We start from the raw sequence: 21,698 nt of genomic DNA, 5'->3' as shown, positions 1-21,698 counted from the left end.
CAGGGGTGAAGCATGGACCCATGCACCAGGAGGTCCCCGGTTTGACTCCCAGTCAGGGCACATGCCTGGCTTGCAGGCTCAATTCCCACCAGGGGGTATGCAGGAGGCAGCCAATCCATGTTTCCCTCATCATGGCTGTTTCTCTCTCTCTCCCTCTCCTTTCCTCTCTCTGAAATCAATAAAAACATATTTTTAAAAAGTTTCAAAATGTGCCCTGGCCAGTTTGGCTCAGCGGTTAGAGCGTCGGCCTGCGGTCCGGAGAGACCCGGGTTTGGTTTCCGCTAAGGGCACGTACTTCGGTTGTAGTTTGTCCCCGGCCCTGGTTGGTCGTGCGGGTGGCAGCCACTCGATGTGTCCCTTTCACGTCGATGTTTCTCTCTCTCTCTCCCTTCCTCTCTCTCCCTCCCACTCTACCTGAACAAAAACTGGAAAAATATCCTTGGGTGAGGATAAAAAAAAAAAAAGTTTCAAAATGTGTGTGCTTATGATTTCACGCTTACACATTTTTCTGGGGTGGGAGTGGGGATGGGGGTGGGGATGGGAAATAGGAAAAAGCTCCATCTTTGAATTTAAATTTAAAACAAAACTAAATTCAGCCATTGTGGACTTGTCCAATTAGCTCCTCTAAGAACCAAGGGGACACACATCTTTTCTGAATCTGACCCGTTTCTAAATATATATTGCTAGAAATACATTTTTCTAATTAGGCTTATTTAATACCCAAAAATGTCTTTGGTTCTTCGCATCTTTTCTCAAGACCTGGGTTTGTACCTGTTTTGACACTTAGGCGCTATCCAGGCAGCCACAGTCACCCCTGCCGCCAGCCTCTCCCCAGGACCGCTCCAAAGACCTCGGGGCACCGGCCCCAAATTAGGAACCGAAGCAGAGCCCTGGGCCGCGGGCATTTGAGTGGGAGAACCCCTTAAGAAGCCCCTCTGCAGGACATTGGGGATCCATCCCAAACTGCTCCCCACTGGCTTGTGGGGGCATCTAAGGAGATCATCTTGGAAGCTACATACGGCATCAGCACAGCCGGTCAAACAGGGGCGTGTCGGCCAGCAGGGGCGCCAGCCGCGGCCCCACGCCACTCGTTTTGCTCAGGTGCGTGGGAACATCTGAGGACGCGGAGGCCTGCTTACCTGTAGACATGCTTTCCCCGGGGGACATGCCGTCGAGCACGGGGTGCTCCGTGGACTGCGGACTGGAGGCGGAGAGGCTCCCTGTGGGGGGCTGAGGCGGCGGCAGGGTGGGTCTCTGCCGGGGCTTAGGGGTGGGCCGCGATTTGGTTAAAGTGCTCACGAAGCTGGAAGGAGAGGCCAGAGGGGGCGCTGCGGCAGCCGGGGAGAGCTGGCCCGAGGCCAGGGGGTACCCTGGAGGGTAACTCAGTCCGTAGGGTGACGGGGTGCTCGGTGGCGTGGGAGACAGGCTGAGCGGGCACGGCTGGCCGGTGGACTGCTCAGTCACAGCGCCCGGCTGGCCAAAGGGGACCTTGGGTGGAATTGGTGCCAGCTTCTTGGAAACTGGAAGAGAAAACACAGCGCAGCAACACACGGTTGTTCAGTGAAGCCATGGTCTGCGTGGCCTATGGGCACCCCTTCACCACCTCCCACCCCTCGCCACCCAGGGCCTGGCACTCACAGAGTAGGCAATAGAGTTTTTAAAAATTTACCTAGAATTGCAAGTTTTCATATCTTCCCATCTGTTCACTAATTTCTCCTCTGTTTCTCTGGATTCCTGCCATGAGCCACACACACAGATACACACACACGCACAGATACAGATACACACGCACACATGCACACACACATGCACACAAACATGCACACGCAGACACACATGCAAACACACACACACAGATACACACACACGCACAGATACAGATACACACGCACACATGCACACAGACACATGCACACACACGCATGCGCACACATGCAAACACACACACACAGAGCCAAGCTGCAGAACAAATGTCCCCTCCACAGGCAGTGGCTGACTCCCTGGGTTTTTACCCCTTCAGGGTGGCGGAGGGCACTGGGCGCACGGAGGGAGAGCTAGTCAGTGACGCAGGGTGCAAGAGGACAGCTGGGGTTCAGCTGGTAACCCTGGACCCCGGACAGGATGACTGCCCTTAAAACAGGAAGCTCTCACATTTGGCTGAACCTGCCCAGTGGTCAAACACATAGACCCCAGAAGCCTTACACCTCCTGTTTGTCCGCGTCCATCCCCCCATGCTGTGTGGACCCCAGCGCCTCCTGTCTGTCTCCGCCCATTCCCCCATCCTGTGTGGACCCCAGCGCCTCCTGTTTGTCCCCGCCCATCCGTCCATCCTGTGTGGACCCCAGAGCCTCCTGTCTGTCCTCGTCCACCCCCCATCCTGTGTGGACCCCAGTGCCTCCTGTCTGTCCCCGTCCACCCCCCATCCTGTGTGGACCACAGTGCCTCCTGTCTGTCCCCGCCCATCCCCCCATCCTGTGTGGACCCCAGTGCCTCCTGTCTGTCCCCGTCCATCCCCCCATCCTGTGTGGACCCCAGTGCCTGTCTGTCCCCGCCCATCCCCCATCCTGTGTGGACCCCAGTGTCTCCTGTCTGTCCTCGTCCACCCCCCATCCTGTGTGGACCCCAGAAGCTCAGAGCCTCCTGTCTGTCCCCGCCCATCCCCCCATCCTGTGTGGACCCCAGCGCCTCCTGTCTGTCCTGCCCATCTACCCCCACCCTGTGTGGACCCCAGCGCCTCCTGTCCGTCCCCACCCATCCCCCCACCCTGTGTGGACCCCAGCGCCTCCGGTCCGTCCCCGCCCATCCCTCCATGCTGTGTGGACCCCAGTGCCTCCTGTCTGTCTCCGCCCATCCCCCCATCCTGTGTGGACCCCAGCGCCTCCTGTCTGTCCCCGCCCATCCCCCCATCCTGTGTGGACCCCAGCGCCTCCTGTCTGTCCCCGCCCATCCCCCCATCCTGTGTGGACCCCAGTGCCTCCTGTCCGTCCCCGCCCGCCCCCACCCTGTGTGGACCCCAGCACCTCCTGTCCGTCCCCGCCCATCCCCCCACCTTGTGTGGACCCCAGCGCCTCCTGTCCGTCCCCGCCCGCCCCCACCCTGTGTGGGCCCCAGCGCCTCCTGTCCGTCCCCGCCCGTGCCCACCCTGTGTGGACCCCTGCGCCTCCTGTCTGTCCCCGCCCATCCCCCCATCCTGTGTGGACCCCAGCGCCTCTTGTCTGTCCCCACCCATCCCCCCATGCTGTGTGGACCCCAGTGCCTCCTGTCCGTCCCTGCGCGCCCCCATCCTGTGTGGACCCCAGCACCTCCTGTTCGTCCCCGCCCATCCCCCACCCTGTGTGGACCCCAGCGCCTCCTGTCCGTCCCCGCCCGCTCCCACCCTGTGCACAGGCCTGCTGCCGTGTTCTAAGCACAGCACCCTCCGCATTTGCTCCACTCCCCTTTTCACTTACTTGCTCCTGCTAAAGGATGACAACTACATTATACGCTTAACTGGAAAATGAACCGGAAGGATGACAAATGGAAACATTCGGGGCAAAGGTCTTGAGGAAGTGATCACTGATGTCAGAGTGACACGAAGGCTGACTATGGGCACCACTGATTCCAGAAGGAACGGTCCTTCAGGCCCTGCAGGAGGCGTCGGGGACCCCCCCCCCCCCCACGGAACAAAATCCATTCTAATCATGCCTCCTCGGGTCCTGGCCCCTCAGTATGCAGCGGAGACCAGAAAGGACATGTTCTCCGGGTCCCGCCAACATGGGCTCAGTTCCTCCGTCTTACCCACTGTCTGCCCTGGGCAACCCCTGTAAACCTTGTCCGCGGCGCCGCCACAATGAATGGGGCCGTGTATGTAAAGCACCACGCGGCCCTGACTTGATAAACCCCTTCCAGCGCTGCTGGCTGGTGAGGACGCCCTGCCACCAGCTGGAAGGCCGGGGAGACCCCAGGGTCAGGCTGGAACTCGTCTCCCCTAAATGAGCTGAGAGGGAGGAGAGTGGGGCACCATGAGGTCTGTGATGACAGTGACGCTTCTGGGTGGTCACAGGACAAGGCCATGATGTCAAGACCGAGGGGTTAAGAAAAAGCTGTGTGTGCGGTTAGTGGGCGACGGGGGAGGGTGGCGAAGAGGGGTATCGAGATGATGACTGAGCTGAGCGTCCCCTGGGAGAGGCCCCGCGTCACCAGGCGGCTCCGAGAGGCCCACAGCGCTGTGGGCGCCCACAGGCCCGTTACACAGGAGGAAGCTGAGGGCTGGATCAGGAGCGCTGACTCCTTAGACAGAGGATGGCTCAGCCATCCCTCTGCATGTGGGGCTGGGGAGGGTTCCGGCCTCGAACTCAAACATGGCCAGAGGACTACATCGAGGCCCCAAGGAGGGCCTGTGGGTGCGGAAGAGGAACCCTGGATGCTGCCATCCCCCTGCCACCGCTGTGCCCACCTCCTGCGTGTGTGGGAGGTGCCCCGTGTGTGGGAGGGGCCCCGTGTGTGGGGTGCCCCGTGTGTGTGGGGTGCCCCCTGTGTGTGGGGTGCCCCGTGTGTGGGAGGGGCCCCGTGTGTGGGAGGGGCCCCGTGTGTGGGGGGTGCCCCGTGTGTGTGGGGTGCCCCCTGTGTGAAAGGTGCCCCGTGTGTGGGGTGCCCCGTGTGTGTGGGGGTTGCCCCGTGTGTGGGAGGTGCCCCGTGTGTGGGGTGCCCCGTGTGTGTGGTGCCCAGTGTGGGGGTGCCCCATGTGTGGGGGTGCCCCATTTGTGGGGGGTGCCCCGTGTGTGGGAGATGCCCCATTTGTGGGGGGTGCCCCGTGTGTGGGCTGCCCCATATGTATGGTGCCCCATGTGTGGGAGATGCCCCGTGTGTGGGAGATGCCCCCTGTGTGGGGGGTGCCCCGTGTGTGGGGTGCCCCGTGTGGGGGGTGCCCCGGGGAGACAAGGTGCCCTAGCAGCACTGCCCTGTGGTACGTCCACAGTCACCTCTCCAGAGGCTGCACCTGCCACTGTTGCCTCCCCTGAGCTGTGCACACTGCGGGGCCCAGTGGCTGTGCAGAAGGCTGAAGGCATGGCCAGGGTGGGCAAGAAGCGGCTGGGACCAGGCCTGTCCCGGTCCTGGAGCCAGAGCCACGCCTAGACGGTGGAGAGGCCGGAACTGAGACACATGAAACAGTTACCACTTGAAGGAATTTAAAGGCTTTGCAGAGCAATGGCCTCAGGTGACAACACAGAGCAGGCCGAGCAGGTGTCCCCTGCAGCTCCCACCACGAGCTTTGGGGAGTCATTTCGGAGAGAATAACTGGGCCTTTGACAGTGGGTCCTGTGGCGGATCCTGGGTTGGGCGGATCAGGGGTTAGCGCAGGCATTCTCTGAACTTTGAGAACATGAATCTCGAAGGCAGGGATCCTGTGCCGGCAATCCAATCCCCTCCTCTGTCACACTCTGCAAAGCAACCCCAGGGCAGGCAGCACACAGCACCCTAAATGATGGCGGGGCACCTGGCAGGGATGTGGACAGCACATGGCCTCTGGGCAGTGATCCTGCAGAGACGTCTTGGTGCACAAAAAGAAATACCTTATACACACCCCTAGCGAGCCCACTGTCAAATGAGGAAACTGAGGCACAGTGATAAAATAATCCTTCTTGGAGTTGGTCAACTTCCAAAACCTCGAATGCATAGATGACTGTTTCACTAAGCCACACGGTGTCCAGGGACCCAGCTGAGTGCCTTCAGGCAGCGGACGGCTATCTCTGGCCTGAGACAGGCGTGGGGGTGGCGCCAGGTGACGTACCTTTCCGCAGGGTGTGAGGGCTCTGGTCTGCAGGCGGCTGGCTAGGGCTGGTGCCTGGTTGTGTCCCTGGTTGCGTCCCCGCACAGGGTGCCCCCTGGCTGGAACCCGGACTTCCCTTCTGCCCAGATCCCGGAGAAAGTTCCTTGCTTTTAGAAGCGCTGAAACAGAAGGACGAGAGAAGCTTGGACTTGGGAACTTCAGCAGCAGCACTGCAGACTGTAACATGAGAATCTCGGCCGGCTCAGGTCTGTCCCGCTCAGGTCTGTCCCCGCTCAGGTCTGTCCCCGCTCAGGTCTGTCCCTGCTCAGGTCTGTCCCCGCTCAGGTCTGTCCCGCTCAGGTCTGTCCCGCTCAGGTCTGTCCCCGCTCAGGTCTGTCCCGCTCAGGTCTGTCCCCGCTCAGGTCTGTCCCTGCTCAGGCCCTTCTTTTTTTTTTTAATCCTTGCCCGATGGCAGAGTGAGGGGAGAGACACATCGACTAATTGCCTCCCACACAACCCCTACCAGGGCCGGGGACTGAACCACAACCAAGGTACGTGCCCTTGACCGAAATTGAATCCGCAACTCTTCAGGCCATGGGCCAATGCTCCGACCTCTGAGCCAAACCAGCAAGGGCATCAGGCCGTTCTTAAAGTCCTCAAGATGACCCTAGTGGTGGCCATCCCTTCTTGGGGCTCTGACGGCCTGGACCCTATTTCCTCCTCAGTGTGGCATTCAGTGGCAACTTCCTGTCCACGCCTCTGCCCTCTCTCTGCAGGAGACCAGGAGCAACGGGCGGCAGGGCCCTGAGCAGCCCGGTCCTGTGATCCTGGGATTCCCGGACTCTGAGCCGGGACCCTGCGTGCTCCCATCCGCACCCACGGCGTACAGAGCGAGAGGGCCTGTTGGTGTCGGTGTGCTGAGTGAGGGCTAGGACTCGGGTCCCTGCTGGGCACAGGGCCATGGTGCTCCAGCTCTCCAGCTGCCTTCCCTGAACGCCTGTAACACCCCCAAGCAGGGGAGGAATTTGGGGGCCCATCCTCAAACTCAAGAGGTCCCAGCAAATGGTAGGGTTGAAACAGAGCCTGGCTGTGCTCTCGAATATGAGCCAGTTCAAGAGCCAGTCTTCCAGGTATGGGGGGGGGCGGTCAGCGTCAACAACACTGAGGGCCTCTGGAGTCCCTTCAATTAATAAAGGGACACCCCGAGTCACCAGTCCTAAAGAGGGTTCACCCTTCACTGTGGCTCGTTCTCAGGCATTCTCCTAAGGAAACAGCACATGTTGAAAGACTTCCCGGTCATACTCCATCCCACAGACCAGGAGCAGCTAATAAATGGCCGACTCCTCGCTCCTGACCACCCCGTGGCCCTCCGTATTCCGCCTCCCCCGAGGGCTCTAGCTCGTTTTCCCCTTAATGCTGCAGGAAGCCCCGAAGGAATCAGGGAGGCGCCCTGAGAGCTGGGAGCTGTCTGTCGTCCTTGCTGGAACCTGCCTGGGGTCTGAGGCCCTCACTCAGGAAATGGAGAGGCAGGAAACCGAAATCCTTCGCCATTGTCATTTCTTTCCCACAAAAGCAGCAATAGCCCATTTCTTCCCTGAATTTGTCTAGAAACGCCAAATATTATAGAGCTAGGAATACGCTGCTCCTCCCACCGAGGTACGGTAAGGAAGGGAGGGGCCTGGGCCGGAACAGCCAAGTTCAACTCCTCTTCCCCACGTGGAGGGATGAAGGGAAGGCCACACTCGAGGTCGAGGTCCGTGCCCCTCTCGGGAGAGTGTCACACCACACCTGGGTAACGCCCCAAGGAAACACCTGACTCATCAGAGGCCTGGAGGAGCAGCAGCGCATTCTCTGCTCCGTTACAGCGACCGCAGCACCAACCTGCACCTCGCTTCACACTGTTCTCCTTCAGGCCTAAGGTGACCAGGCACTCAGGCATTAACGCCAACCAGCTCTCCACCCTTCCGTCCATATCTGCCTCCTCCATCAGGAGGAGGGGGAAAGACAATAATCAAGCAACAAAAGAAAACACAAAACCAGCAAACAAAAGAAATGCTTCTGGTTGGGTAAGAGACTCTTCTTCCTGCTGGACAAGGATCTAGGGACCTCAAAGCCAGCTCATCCTTCTTCCTCCCTCCCACCTGTCCACTTCCCCACTGCAGACAGGTCTTCACCTGCGACGCCGGGCTCCTCTCCAGCACAGGTGCAGCTGACCCAGTGGGCGAGGTGGGATGCAAGGTGGTTATTAGGAGCACTGGATGGATAAAGTGTTTCAACGTGGTTGAGGACAGGTTAGTTTTGGGGAGCATGACTCAGTGAGCTGGGATGCCCAGGGCCAGGAAACAGAGTTTGGGGTTGGAGTTAATGCCTAACAGATAAGGTGCAGAGGCTGAGCCAGGCTCGAGAGAGCCCTCAGCCTTGAGGGGAGAGGGGCAGGGGGATGGACAAGCCACAGGGAGGGATGGGCCTGCCATCCTGAGGGGAAGGGGAACCATGACAGGAATCCGGCCACTGGAGGAAACACCCTCTGGGCGGGAAATGTCCAGAAAAAAGAACACACAAAGAAACATAAGAGCAATGGAACACTGGCTTGCACTGGGAGGGATCCGTGTGGTCAGAGAGATATGGACTCCGTGTGGCCAAGACAGATATGGACTCTGACACGCAGAGGAAGGCCACAGGACTGGTCGCTTGGGAGAAAGAGACGCGTGGGCAGGGGCCATGGTGCTCCAGCAAGGGGACTGACCTTTACAGTGATCCGAAGCAGTGGGCAGTGTTCCCTGGCCAGGAGGTTCTGCCGGGCCTCCCATCCAGAACATCCCGGGACACCTCGGAGCCAGGGGAACCCACCTTTGTCAAATGTTGTTGGGCACCCGTCTTCAGTGATGAGATGGGAAATCGGAATGCAGCCAATGTCTGCACAGGGAGCCTTGGCAGCAAAGCTCCTGTTCATCTACTTCCTTCGGTAGCCTCTCCGCCCCCCGCCCCACCCTCAGCTGCTGCTTCCCCCATGCTCGCTCCCCTGACCCAGCCCTCTGGGGACCTGGGCCTCAGGAGTCCCCAGCCAGGGCCAGCTCCTCATGTCCTCTGCACTCAGCAGCACCCAAGCACTTCCGGTATCAGTTCCCTTCTCCCAAACTCTGTTCCCTTTCCCTCCATTATTCTCCCATTTCACAGGAAAATACTTTCTACTCATTAAAGGGAAAAAAAAATGTCTGCAGTCCTCCATTTGGGGTGCGTGTGTGTGTGTGTGTGCGTGTGTGCATGTGTATGTGAGTGTGTACGTGTATGCATGTGTGTATGCATGTGTATGTGAGTGTGTACATGAATGTGTGTGTGCGTATGTGTGCACGTATATGTGAATGTGTGTGTGCACGTGAGTGTGTACGTGAATGCATGTGTGCACGTGTGTATGCGTGCATGCACATGTGTTCATGTGTGTATATGTGTGCACATGTATGAATGTGTATGTGTACGAGTGTGTGCACGTGAGTGTGTATGTGCATGGGTGTGCATGTTCACGTGTATGTGTATGTGTGTGTGCATGTGTGCATGTGTGAGTGTGTACAAGCGTGTGTGTGTGCGTGTATGCATGTGTGCATGCGTGTGCATGCATGTGCATGTGTGAATGTGTGAATGTGTACGTGTGTGCGTGCGTGTATGTGTGTGTGTGCATATGTGCATGTGTGAGCAAAGACTGGGTGAAAGTTTCAGCCTCTTCAAGTCTCCCGCGGTGTCCCAGCAGTGACCCCAGAGGAGCGCTGAGTGCAGGGACGTTTGCTTTGGTGTGGCTTCCCTAGTTCTCTGAATTTCTGTTTGAGAACAGGTCGAAATGAACAAACAGCAAAGTAGTTCCCACCTCTAGAAACCCCTATGACCACACCCTGTCAAGGGCAGGTACAGCCTCCTCCCGCTGGACCCTGGGGAAGACCTTGTGCCTCAGCCATTTGTGAGTATTTGCTGGAATGTATGCACCTTAAAGGCACAGATCACATCTTCCCTTTTGGATGGACACGGTTCTCCCCAAATGTTCACTGAACTGGTGATGGAATGAGATTGTTCTCTCTTCGTTTCCCCTGGGAGAATGGAAAACCACCACGCAGCCTGCTGCAGAGGTCACCAGAGGTCACCAGGCCAGCATGACCATGTACCTTCACTCCTTCCCGACTGGCACCCACGTTAGCAGTAAAAATGGCCCCTACAGATCTAAAGGTAGAGGAGAGAAAAGGAGAAATATTGGAGAGCTAAACTGCAAATTCGGGAAATTGTCACGGCACAGGAAGGGGAAGTGGAGACCTGGGAGCGGAGATGCCTCACACTGCATTAGCAAGCTGCTCCCTGACCCGTTCACTGTTGGCTTGGGGCTGCTCCTCTTGGAAAGCCTGGCCTTTATCTGATAATTTGGGGAGCTGTGAATGACTTACGGGGTGCCAGCATGATGCAGAAAGCCAACATGAATGCTTAGAAATGGGGCGGGGGTGCTCCAAAGTGCAGTGAGCCCGGCCACCCTCTGCCGTGGAAGCAGCCTGTCCCGGGCTTACCTGGTCCGCTCAGCCCCAGGCTGGAGGCCCAAGCCGGATGGAGAAAGCGAGGGCACCGCGGGGTCATCGGGGGGCTGCTCCAGGAGCGGTGAGGGCAGAGGCGCTGCCAGCTCTTCGGGAGGGGCGGGGGGATGCGTGGAGGGCGGGGCACACGACCCTTTCCGGCCTGCCGAGGAGCCTCTTCGCGCCACCCAGGACGTATCCATCACCCTCACGCCCATGCTGGTGAGGGACACAAAGACACCTGCTTATCCACGAAGGACAGCAGCGGCTCCCTCCCCCACGAAGCGCACACATTCAAGCAGGTTATGTTGGAACAGCAGTGCAGCCTTAGCACCCTCCTGGGCCCAGGGGAGTGAGGGGCACGGGCGGGGCTCCGCTGCCCAACAGGCCACACCTGGAGCCTCCCCTGCCCCTGGCCTCACCCCACCGGGCAGCTGCGCTTCGCCCTCTGCCAAAGCCAGCTGGTCTCTCAGTGCAGAATGCAGCCTCTCGGGGGCACTCACTCCTCCCAGGCGGGAGACGCAGGTGAGCAGGACAGGGACAAGGGCAGCAGGAGACTAGAGCAAGGCACAACCATCAGGAGACACCTAATAGCCATCCCTTGTCACTTGCCGTCTAGAGCACAGAGCCGAGTCAGGATGCCAGTGTTAGCCCCAGGACCTGGCCAAGCTACAACCTCCACAGGCCACACCCACTTGTCTACACTGCAGAGAAAGGGCAGATCATGCCCACAGTCACCCTCTGCTCCAGTTCCGTTCAATGACGGGAACAGTTGGCTTCAAGTCAGTCGGCCAAGCAACCAGACAGGACATGTCCGCCCTCGGGCAGAGCTCACTAGGCGTAGCTCTAGTTTTCAGACTGAACATGGCCTGCAGCTACCCGAGGATACTGTACCTTTGGATTTTCCTAAGGCTGCAGGGACAGAAACATACAGATATTAGTGTCAAAAAACTATGCGTCCTTTGGACATACAGGTTGTCTCTTGTCAAGGTCAGGGTCTCAGCTTCTATTGTGCCAAGAAATTGTTTCAATTTTGTCGGTCTCTTAGTTAAAGCGACTCTTCTATTTGTATGGGTGAAAAAAATCCTGTCCTACCAAGCCCCCAGGTGGACAAAGAGAAGCTGAAGAGCTGGTATTGGTGCGCGTGGGGCGGGGGTGGGCAGGGAAGAACTGGTGTCATCAGGGAGCAAACAAATTGATGGGAGGACAGTGGTCATCTGCGTGCTTCGAAGGGCCACGGTTTAGGAGGTGATGGAGACCCTTCCCTCGGCTAGGAGGTGACTGGAACCACAGTGCACAGGCAAGGCCCTCACGGACGAACGCGAGAACTAGTGTTTCTAGTATTAAGGGCAGACAGCATTCACTCAGGGAGAAAAGTGCTCCCAGCCAGCGTCGGTTGCTACCAGGTGCACGCGCAGCGGGGTCCACGGAGAGCCTGTTCTCACGTCACCTCCCTGGTCAGAGGCATGGAGCTGTTACCCCATGGAATCCGCCTTCCTGAACGTCACATTTACCTTGTAGATGCATGGCAAGATTTTTTAATCCTCACTTGAGGATATTTTCCCATAGAGTAGGAGGGAGAGAGAGAAACATCGACGTGAGAGAGACATCGACTGACTGGCTGCCTCCCGCACGACCCTGACTGGGACCAAGGACCAAACCGTAACCCAGGTACGAGCCCTTGACCAGAATCGAACCCGTGACTCTTTGGTCTTTGGGCTGACGCTCTAACAGTTCAGCCAAACAGGCCAGGGCAGCAAGATTTTTTTAAGAAAGGGGTCAAGTTTGGAGATTGATGGTAGCTGGTGGGTTTGGGTCCTTTGAGAAAATATGCCCTGGAGTGAAGCCTGCTGTGAGGTACACAGTAAGGGAATGGAGTACATGCTGAGCACCCCAGGACGGGACAGCTTCCTGACACTCCTGCCTCTGCAGGGTCCCGGTACCTCTGCACGTCTGGTGTCCCTGTTGATACGGCTCACCTCCCTTCGATGAGGTACCTTGGGGGTGGGGTCAGTCTCTTTCCAGGACCCACTAGCTTTCAAGTCATCTTGGGTCTAAGGACCCTCCACCAATAAATAAGCACCTTCTATAGGAAATCCAGACTCACTCTTGGAGGCCACCCAAAATCTGGAACAGGGTCCAGCTGCACCCCCTGATATCTAAAGTGAGCTGCAAGGAAGTATCAAACGATGCTCTGGGGCTTCAGGACTTTTTAGGATGCAAAGAGCAAGAAGCAGGGGAAGGGAGCTGATGCCACGCCGTGGCCATGGCTGGCGAGACGGCAGGCATGCCAGACGTCTCCCGGGGTAGCCGACAGAGGAGCCCTGAGGATGTTAGGTTTTGCCCTGTTTTCTCTTCCTTACAGATTCTCTTTTGCTTAGAAAGCCCTTTCCCACTGGTGGGGTGGAGGAGAGGGAGAGGAGAGGCATGGGCTTCAGGATCCATCTGGTGGGGTGTGCCTTCTACTCCCAATGGCATCTCCCAACATCAGCAACCTCCAACGCCGGGCTACCTGGTGATCTCCTGGTTTACCAAGAGAAGGAGCCGGCGAGGACACAGTGTATGAACAGAGTGCGACCTGCTAGGTGTCAGTGGCAAAAAGTCAGCCACCAAGAAGTAATAGCTGAACATCACTTGTGCCTCTGCAGAGACTCTTTGCTGATGCAATCACCACCTCTCACCTGCAAGAAGGTTCTTCCGGGAGGCAGCTGTCCTGCTCACTGTGAGCATGCATCAGATGTTCATGGATATTTTCAGAGCAAGGACAGGAGTGAGGGTGAGGAGACAAGCAGGGGGTTCAGAGTTCTTCCTGCTCATCAATGGGGTCCCCGTGGGGGAGGCCAGGTGACGAATGCTCACCTTGGCAAGGCAGGCCCCTTTAACCCCTCCCAGTCTCCCAGGACCTTATATTTGTATGGAACCTATCCTAAGCCACACTTTGTATTTTTCATGAGATTGTATCTTGGAACAGATTCTGAAATAGTCCAAGCCTCAGGACCCAGCTAAACCATTCCCTGACGTAGTAAAGCTTCCTCCTCATCTCCAGAATGAGGCTGATGCCACTCATCCCATTTCAGCACTTCCATGAAGGCATTTGTGAATGACCGAGTGCTAAGATGCATTTCCCACGGCCCCGGGCCATTGCCTGGTGGAGGAAGCCCAGTGGCCAGGCAGTGTGTTGTGGTGGTGAGAGCGACGGGAGACACCGGTCTGTCTAGTCACACCAGTGGAATTTCATGGGGTCGACCAGTTGGAGATGCAGAGAATCATGTGACATCTCGGTGGCGGGGAAATAAAGCCCTGGTAGCTGGATAGTGTGGAGCTGGAGTGGCAGCCCGGTGAAAGGGTGACCCCACACTCTGTCCTGCTCACCCCGATTCCTCTAGGGAGCAGCACAGGACTGGGGGCAAGAGCATGAGCTTTGGTGTGTGAATCCCATATTTCCTTACTACTGACTGTGCGATATGGACGAGCTACTGCCATCTAGCCTCCCCTGAGCACCCTCTGTAAGACGGGGGCAGCACCACCCCCTTCTCGTAGGGCTGTTGTAAAGAGAGAAGTGTGCGCAGATTACTTGGCATCCACTAAGAGATCAGGAAGGGGTGGTCTTGACCATGATGATGCTCTGTCCTTGTAGGAACAAGTACAGATGATTTTTTAAAAATCTCCATGGATAAGTAGTGAGCCCAAGTCTAGCACAGGCTGATGGAAGGGGGAGATAAGGACACCATGTCAGGGACCGGGCATGGTATGAGATGGAAACACTGGGAGACCCCATCTGGGTCCTGTCACCTGGGTTTACAGGGTCTGCCATCAGATTTCTTCTCTTCCTAACACTGGCCCTAAACATGAAAACATTTTGGGGTTGCTTCTCCAGGAAAAATAAAGAAAACAAAAAACAAAATAGGGCCCGGCTGGTGTGGCACAGTGGTTAAGCATTGACCCATGCACCAAGAAGTCGCCGGTTCAATTCCTGGCCAAGGCACATGCCCAGGTTGTGGGCCCAATACTTTGAGGGAGGCGGCAGGAGGCGGCCAATCGATGTTCTCGCTCATTGATGTTTCTATCTCTCTCTCCCTCTCCCTTCTTCTCTCTCTAAAATCAATAAAGAAAAAATATTTAAGAAATAAGATAGAGTAAGAGTCTCTTTTCCCTTTGCTCCTTAGTGTTCCAGGAATCTATGAGTTTGATGGGCCACATTGGGCTTTGGAGGAGGGGCTGCTGAAAGCCTACTTGGATGATTCTAGGCTCAAGGAACAGACAAATAGAGAGGGGATCCTCACAACACCCCCAGCCTCATTGCCTAGCCCAGGTCATCAGGGCAGGAGACAAGGAAAGCATAAGGGTCATCTTGGCTTCTTTGGGAAACAGACTCTGATAAAAGTGCTGGAGACTTAGCCTGGAATGCCCCCCCCCCCACCACAGGTCTTCCGTGTCCCAAGGAGCCTCCTGCAACCATCCATGGTCCTTGGCCAGTGCATTTTGGCTTTGGTACATTTTGTGCTTGCCAGGTGCTCATGAGAAGGTGGAGACAGATGAAAACATCACAGTGTTTTTAGTGAGATGTCCAAGAATGGGGTTGGTTAGGGTGCCTCATGGGTGAAGAAGTGTGTCCAGCCATGTTGCTATCTTAATAACGTGACATAATCTGCCCTGGCCAGTTTGGCTCAGGGGTTAGAGCGTCGGCCCATGGACCAAAGAGTTGTCAGTCTGATTCCAGTCAAGGGCACATACCTCGGTTTCAGGTTTGATCCGAGCCCCTGGTTGGCTAGTGTTTCTCTCTCACATCAATGTTTCTCTCTCTCTCTCTCTCTCTCTCTCTCCCTCCCTCCCTCGCACTCTATCTGAAGATAAATGAAAAAATACCCTCAGGTGAGGATTAAAAAAAAAAGTGACGTAATCCAAAAGTCCAGGGCGTGTACTAGGAACAGCTAACATTCACATATACCAGGCGCCGCTTTAACCACTTCATAAGTGCAATTTTATTTCATGCTCCAAACAATTCTAAGCTTGGTGCTATTATTTCCCTGGTTTGCATGTAAGAAAGCTAAAGTATTCAGCAGTAACTTCCCCAGGCCACATGGCCAGAATCTGAACGTGGAGAGCCCGTTCCCAAGGTTCAGACTCTACATTCCCAAAGGGCGTTTTCCCACAGGGCCATTCTCCTACGCAAGGTGAGGAAGGACGCCGAGTAGAAGGTTAGGGCTCTGAGTGTCTCCTGGTGAAGGAAATAAAGGGACCTTCTTGTTTTAAAATCTGTAAACTGGCAGGCCACTCAGGAAAAACCTAAGACGCCAGACCCTAGAAAAGTAAAAAAGACAAAGGCCTGCCCCAGCGAAAAATAAAAAGAAAACACCAAAATCTGGAAGTTGGGAGATCCAGCTCTAAGAAGAGGTGTCTACCCAAAGAATACGTTTACCACTGAGCAGAAGTCCGCCTTGGCCCTTTCTAAGGAATCAGCTGTCAAGGGCTCGCAGTGTTTCCGACTCTCCTCCTCCGCGGGACAGACATCTGCAGTGCTATTTTGGAATCCCGGTTAGGAACATTCTCATCCAGAGTGTCAGCCAATACACGGCGTTGAAGTATCCAAGTCTACAGAGATGTAGACGGTTCTGAGTTTGTTCTAGAGATCCGTCACGTTGGTAAAGGCCAGGAGAAAGGCGGCAAGGAGGGTGTTAGCCATCAAAGGCAGACCCTGGGGGAATTTGGGCAGCTCACCAAATATCCACCAAAGACTGGGGAGTTCAGGGCATGTTTAAGACAAACTTGGAGGCCCCGTTGCAGGAGCAGGGGCCTGTGAAGTCACCCTGTGGTATCCCGGGTAACCAAGATGAGTGACAGGGGACCAAAAATCCAAGCCCTTGGTCTACCCTACACTCACCCAGGGAGACCAAGCAGGTAATTTCTAGCTCCTCTGGGGATGATTCCTCTTCTCAATACATAACAACAAAGTTTCTTTACCACCCCAGCGCAAATAAAGGCTGGAGTCCGTCTGACAACATTTTACAGACCTGGTCCCTGCATCCACATTGTGCAAATCCTGGAAATTTGGAAGCTGAGGTGGGACCTGGGCCAAGACTGTGCCTCTCTCTAAGGGTCCCTTTGACCAATCCAAACCCAAAATGAGTCAGGTTTCCGACTGGCCCCTGGCGTGACTTTCTAGGTAAGCTCATCTGAAATAAAATGATGCACCATCCATCGGTGACATCTGTCCATCCTCCCACTGCGGGGTCTACAGAGCACCTCGACACCCACAATTACAAAAACTAGTCCCTTGGATCACTGGTTCTGATAGCTTCGTGACAACAGGCCTTATGACCAATGAATCTGGAATGTGATGCATGCCACAGCCCCCTTATGGAGACTTGGGGCATGAAACAGAGGGGATCTCTGCAACCCCCTAAGTCTTACTACGCAGCCCAGATCATCAGGGCTGGAAAAATAGGACAGAATAAGAAGTATCCCTGAAACACAACTGTGGTAAGGTGCAGAACTTATCTGAGAATGGCCACAACCCTTCCCACCTACAGAAGGTCTTCCACATCCCAGGAGCCCCCGATACCATCCACTGTCCTCGGCCAGTCCATTTGGGCTTGCGGATATTTTGTGCTTGCAGAATTAGCCCAACTGCTCATGTAACGGTGGAGGCAGGTGGAGCTCTAAGAAGTCACAAATGATAGAAAATGGTTTCAATGTGTTCAGTCTCGTGTTTCAAGAACTCATTAGGCTCCAGTTTCCATGCTCCCTGCCGACCCAATATAACCAACAGCAGAACTAGGCTTCCACAGAGCACCACTGAGATGACTCTCAAAACTTCTCGATTAAATGTGTGCATTCCGAGTGACTGATCGTCGACATGAAGGTCGGATGGGAGGGAGGAGGCCCGTCACGGAGCGAGCAGCTCTCCGGCACAGGCTCTCAGGGGGATTCGCTCTGGCGCAGACACCCTCAGAATTTGTGGCTGCTGTCAGCTGGCTCCGGAAGCGGACCCCTGGGGACCAGCCCACGTGGAGCACGAGAGGACTGCAGGCCCGCGAGGTTCCAAGACTGGAATGAGGAGCTGCACGGCGGTCTCCTGGGTATGAAGAGCCCACGTCACTGGGATCTCTGAGAACAGATGCCACCCACTGGGATCCAAGGGCCTGTGGGCAGCTTCCCAGATGCTGTCGGGGCCTTGCAGCCAGTGGGCTTAGGGATGCGAGAGGCTAGAAGCCAGCGCAGGCAGTGAGGAGCTGTGTCCGTTAGCGGTGCAGGGCAGAGAACATGGGCCAGAGCCCGGCGGCGGCAAACAGGCGGCAGGGAAAGTATGCTGCCAGGAATCGAGCAGGTGAGGGCGGGAATGGCACTGGTGATACTGGCGGGGTCTGTCTGAAGTCTGAAGCTGGCAGCGGGCAGGGAGCAGAGGCCGAGAGGAGTAGAAACGGGGAGGGTGACGCTAGCAAGGACATTTCATTGCTGATGTCTTTCTATCCTTGCCTTTGGGCTTCTCCACAGGTCTGTCCAGACCCCGCTGAGTTTGTTCAGGGCTGCCAGGGACATGGCCCGTGAGCGCCCCTGACGAGCACCCAGGGCCCGTGAGCGCCCCTGACGAGCACCCAGGGCCCGTGAGCGCCCCTGACGAGCACCCAGGGCCCGCGAGCGCCCCTGGCCAGCGCGCAAGGGCACAGCCGTCTTGGCTAACTCTCTCTCAGGCAGTAGGCCTTGCACAAGAAACAGTGATATAACCACCGATAACGCTTCCACCACTGTCAGAAAACTAGAAGGGGTCTGCAAGTTTACTTTCCTTTATTATTTGGGATGAATGGTCCAAGAATCAAAAATCGCTCTTCTATAAAACAAACCAAAAAGATAATACAAACAAGGCATTAAAAATACATGACAGCCCTGGCCGGTTTGGCTCAGTGGTTAGAGCTTCGGCCCGCAAAACAGAGAGACCCGGGTTCGGTTCCCGCTAAGGGCACATGCCTCGGTTGTGGTTTGTCCCCAGCCCTGGTTGGGGTTGTGCAGGTGGCAACTAGTCAATGTGTCTCTCTCACATCAATGTTTCTCTCTCTCTCCCTCCCGCTATGTCTGAAGATAAAATGCAAAAAAAAAAAATGTCCTCGGGTGAGGATTACAAAAAAATACATGACAACCTGCACCCTGAAATTTCCACAGGGGAGCTGAGGACCATGCAGAGAGCACCAGGGTGACCTATCAATACTGGGCCACTCAATGACTGAAGTAAGAAATGCTGGAAAAAACTTTTTAAATGGTATCACTGCAAAACCCTTTCTCTAAAATGGCAGTTTTCCCGTCTCCGCGCAGTGGTCTCCAGCCCGACAGGAGCGCCGCCTAGGCACCTGACAAGCCGAAGCCTCAGTGCCGGCCCAGGCCCGTTGAATCAGACCAGGGCGCGGGCGGGGGAGGCAGGGCCGCGTCTTCTTTCTACCAAGCCTGTTCTGACTGTCTCGTGTTGCCCAACACACTCTCAAAGCCTGGTAGCTTATTTATCTAGGTCACAGCTCTGCAGCTTTGGCAGTTAGTCAGGGACAGCTTGTCTGCTCTCCACAGAGCTCCGGCCGCTGCCTGAGCTGGCCCGGAGGCTGTGCCTGTCTGAGCGCCGGGGGTGGGTGCTGGCTGGCAGCTGGGGGCCCGGCTGAGGCTGCGGTTCTCTCCAAGGGGCGCAGGGCTGCTTGGGCTCCTACACGGCGACAGAGCCGCCTTCCAGGAGCGAGTGTTTCAAGAGACCCAGGCCAAACCCACACAGCTTCTTCCTACCTGGCCCCAGGAGGCCCAGAGCATCTCGTTAGTTCAGTGAGTCGCAGGGAGGACAATCGAATCTCAGCCCTCGATGGGCAAAGCGCCCGCACACCGCCGCGGTCTTCACCGTGAAGCTGGTGTGCGGCTGCAGGGGAGGGCTGGGCTGGAGTCCTGTGGCTGCTCTCACAGTCCCACAGAGTTGGCAAACAACAGAAATATATTCTTTCCCGGAGCTGGAAGCCAGAGGTCCGAAATCGGTATCACAGGGCTGCAATCAAGGTGTCGGCAGGGCAGCGCCCCCTGCAGGGCTCTAGGGGAGAATCCCCGCCTCGCCCCTGCCAGCTGCTGGGGGCTGTCAGCCATCGTCAGCGTGGCCTGTCTTCAGATGTCCCCCTGCTCCACCCTCACGTCGTCACATCTCCTCTGTGTTCAGTGAGGCCTCTCGCTGCTCTCCTACGACACACGCGATGGCACTGAGGGTCCACCCTGATGACCCAGAGTGGCCTCCATATTTCAAGATCCTTACTTTAATCACGTCGGCAAAGATCCTTTCCCCAAATAAGGTAACATTTACGGGTTCCAGGGACCAGGACCTGATACCTTTGGAGGGACATTCTTCTGCCGACCGCAAGAGTGAAAAATGTATATGTGAGCTACTAAATCTGAGCCCAGGATTTGCTAAAGAAATTCAGTTTCCTATGTCGTCATCATAAGTGGAAAAGGTTTCAGGACCAAAGCCGGGAGCTGGGACTGGGGATAAAGCACCTTGTGGGATGTCTAGGACATTAGAGCCATCAGCCCAATAAAGTGATATCCAATTTTCTTCTCCAAACTGTCTTTTTTCTTTTAAGCAACAGCTTAATTGACATATAATTGAATACATTCTCTTTTAACCTGACCCAAAAAACCTCAATAAAGCCTCCTTTGTCAGTGTTTCAAGGGGTTCGAGGTCGTTTGAAGACTTTGAAATGTGTCTCAAAGACTTAAAAGTTCTGAAATGGGGACAAATGTGGAGAATTCCCTTAAAATTGCTAAAATAACACAGGGACTCAATGGACACAAATTCCTTTAGTCTCAAACACTTACTCAGATTTCTATTTCTCTGACAGCTCGTCACCTGTAGCCTAAATATATGCATGAGCTCAGACAATCAGTGAGGGGACCCCAAGCCAGTAAGCCCAGCAATTACCTTAAAGAGTAAGACACAGTTTAAAACACCTGAGCTACGTTCCTCTGTGTGCAACCTTCACGCCTCCGAGCTATGGCGGCAGTTTCAGCTTTCACTCAGAACACCGTCGCGAACGGGCAGATCATTTACAAAGTTCTTGAGCAAGAGAACATCCTCAGAGATGAGGCATCTGCTTAAAACATCCTTGTGAGCCTACACCTGCGTGCTATGGGCCAGCAGACTTCGAAGGCCCTGAGCTTGCACAGGGTCATGTCTCTCAGAGGTCACCCAGACTGCTTTGCGGAGGGTACCGGGAATCAGATGAGGTCTGACAGGGAGGACAGATGAGCACGACTCTGATGCAGAGACAGCTGGGAGCAGGTGACTTCTCGATAACCCAGCCAGGACCGGAACCGACTCCCAGGGCAGCCCTCAGCTGGACATACTTCACAAAGAAACCGAGTTGCTTAAACTGAGTTTTAAAAACAAATTCCAAAGTGCCTGCTAGCACTCTCCAGTGCTCTCTGTCTCTCTTCCCCTTTGTCTCTCTCTGTCTCCATCTCTGTCTCTGACTAGCTCCCCATGATGCAAAGATCAGAATCTAAGTATGCTCTGTTTTTTTTTAAATCCTCACCCGAGGATATTTTTCCATCTATTTTCAGACAGAGTGGAAGAGGGAGAGAGAGAGAGAGAAACATTGATGTGAGAGAGACACTTTGATTGATTACCTCCTGCACGACCCTGATCAGGGCTGGGGACTGAACTGCAACCTAGGTAAGTGCCCTTGACCGCAATCAAACCTGAGACTCTTTGGTCCTCGGGCCGATGTTCTACCTCTGAGCCAAACTGGCCAGGGCTAAGTATGCTCTGTTTATAGATTTCAGAAATCCCTTCTGCTCCCTTCAACGTCTAAGATTTCCAGTTGTTCTTTCCTCATTAGTGATCAAAACAACAAACGACAGCACAGGGCCTTCCTGGTGAAGTGTCTGGTGGGTCAGGTGACCAGCAGGGACACTGGCCTTTCCGAACACTCCTCTACCCACACAGGACAGTGTAGATCCCCAGTGCCAACTTCCAGAAGAGGAGACGGGTGAAAAGAAGGACTCACAGGCCTCTAGAGCCCTGGGTTTTCAACCTCCATGACGTACTTCAGGCCACATGCATTTCAAACGGCTTTCTGGTCACCTCGTGGTTGGAACCAGAAGCGAAGGCTGCAGCTGCTGTAGGAATTCCTGACATTCCCATCAGGTGCTTTATGCTCTGTTTTGCTCTGTGATGCTCTGTTTTGAAGCAGCAGTTGCTAAGTTTTATTTTACAGTGGTCATTTTTAATTCCTAACCAAAGTTGACTCCATGGACTGGCTTGACCGAGCAACGCACCCACGCCCGCTGGAAGACGCACGCTGACGCGGACAGCTGGCTGCACACCCCTAGGTCACGTGTCTCAGCCGCACAGCCCATGCGCCACAAAGCAGCGGGCTTGTCCTGACACCTGT

General features: G+C 55.6%; 1 protein-coding gene across 1 annotated transcript in view; it reads right to left on the bottom strand.

Annotated features, from left to right (window-relative positions):
• The window catches only part of ARHGAP44 (Rho GTPase activating protein 44), a 171,818-nt gene that overhangs the window by 4,430 nt on the left and 145,690 nt on the right, over nt 1-21,698 (bottom strand). The window contains exons 17-19 of the mRNA XM_036269133.1: nt 10,291-10,512; nt 5,771-5,928; nt 1,140-1,520 (exon numbers count right to left, since the gene is read on the bottom strand). Of these exons, the coding sequence (XP_036125026.1) occupies nt 1,140-1,520; nt 5,771-5,928; nt 10,291-10,512 (761 nt within the window). The remainder of the gene's footprint in view (nt 1-1,139; nt 1,521-5,770; nt 5,929-10,290; nt 10,513-21,698) is intronic.

This window comes from Molossus molossus, unplaced genomic scaffold, assembly GCF_014108415.1.
Source record: "Molossus molossus isolate mMolMol1 unplaced genomic scaffold, mMolMol1.p scaffold_m16_p_19, whole genome shotgun sequence".
NCBI classification, from domain to species: Eukaryota; Metazoa; Chordata; class Mammalia; order Chiroptera; family Molossidae; genus Molossus; species Molossus molossus.
Note: the sequence above shows the minus strand (reverse complement) of the source record. Positions and strands in the feature narration are given on the sequence as shown.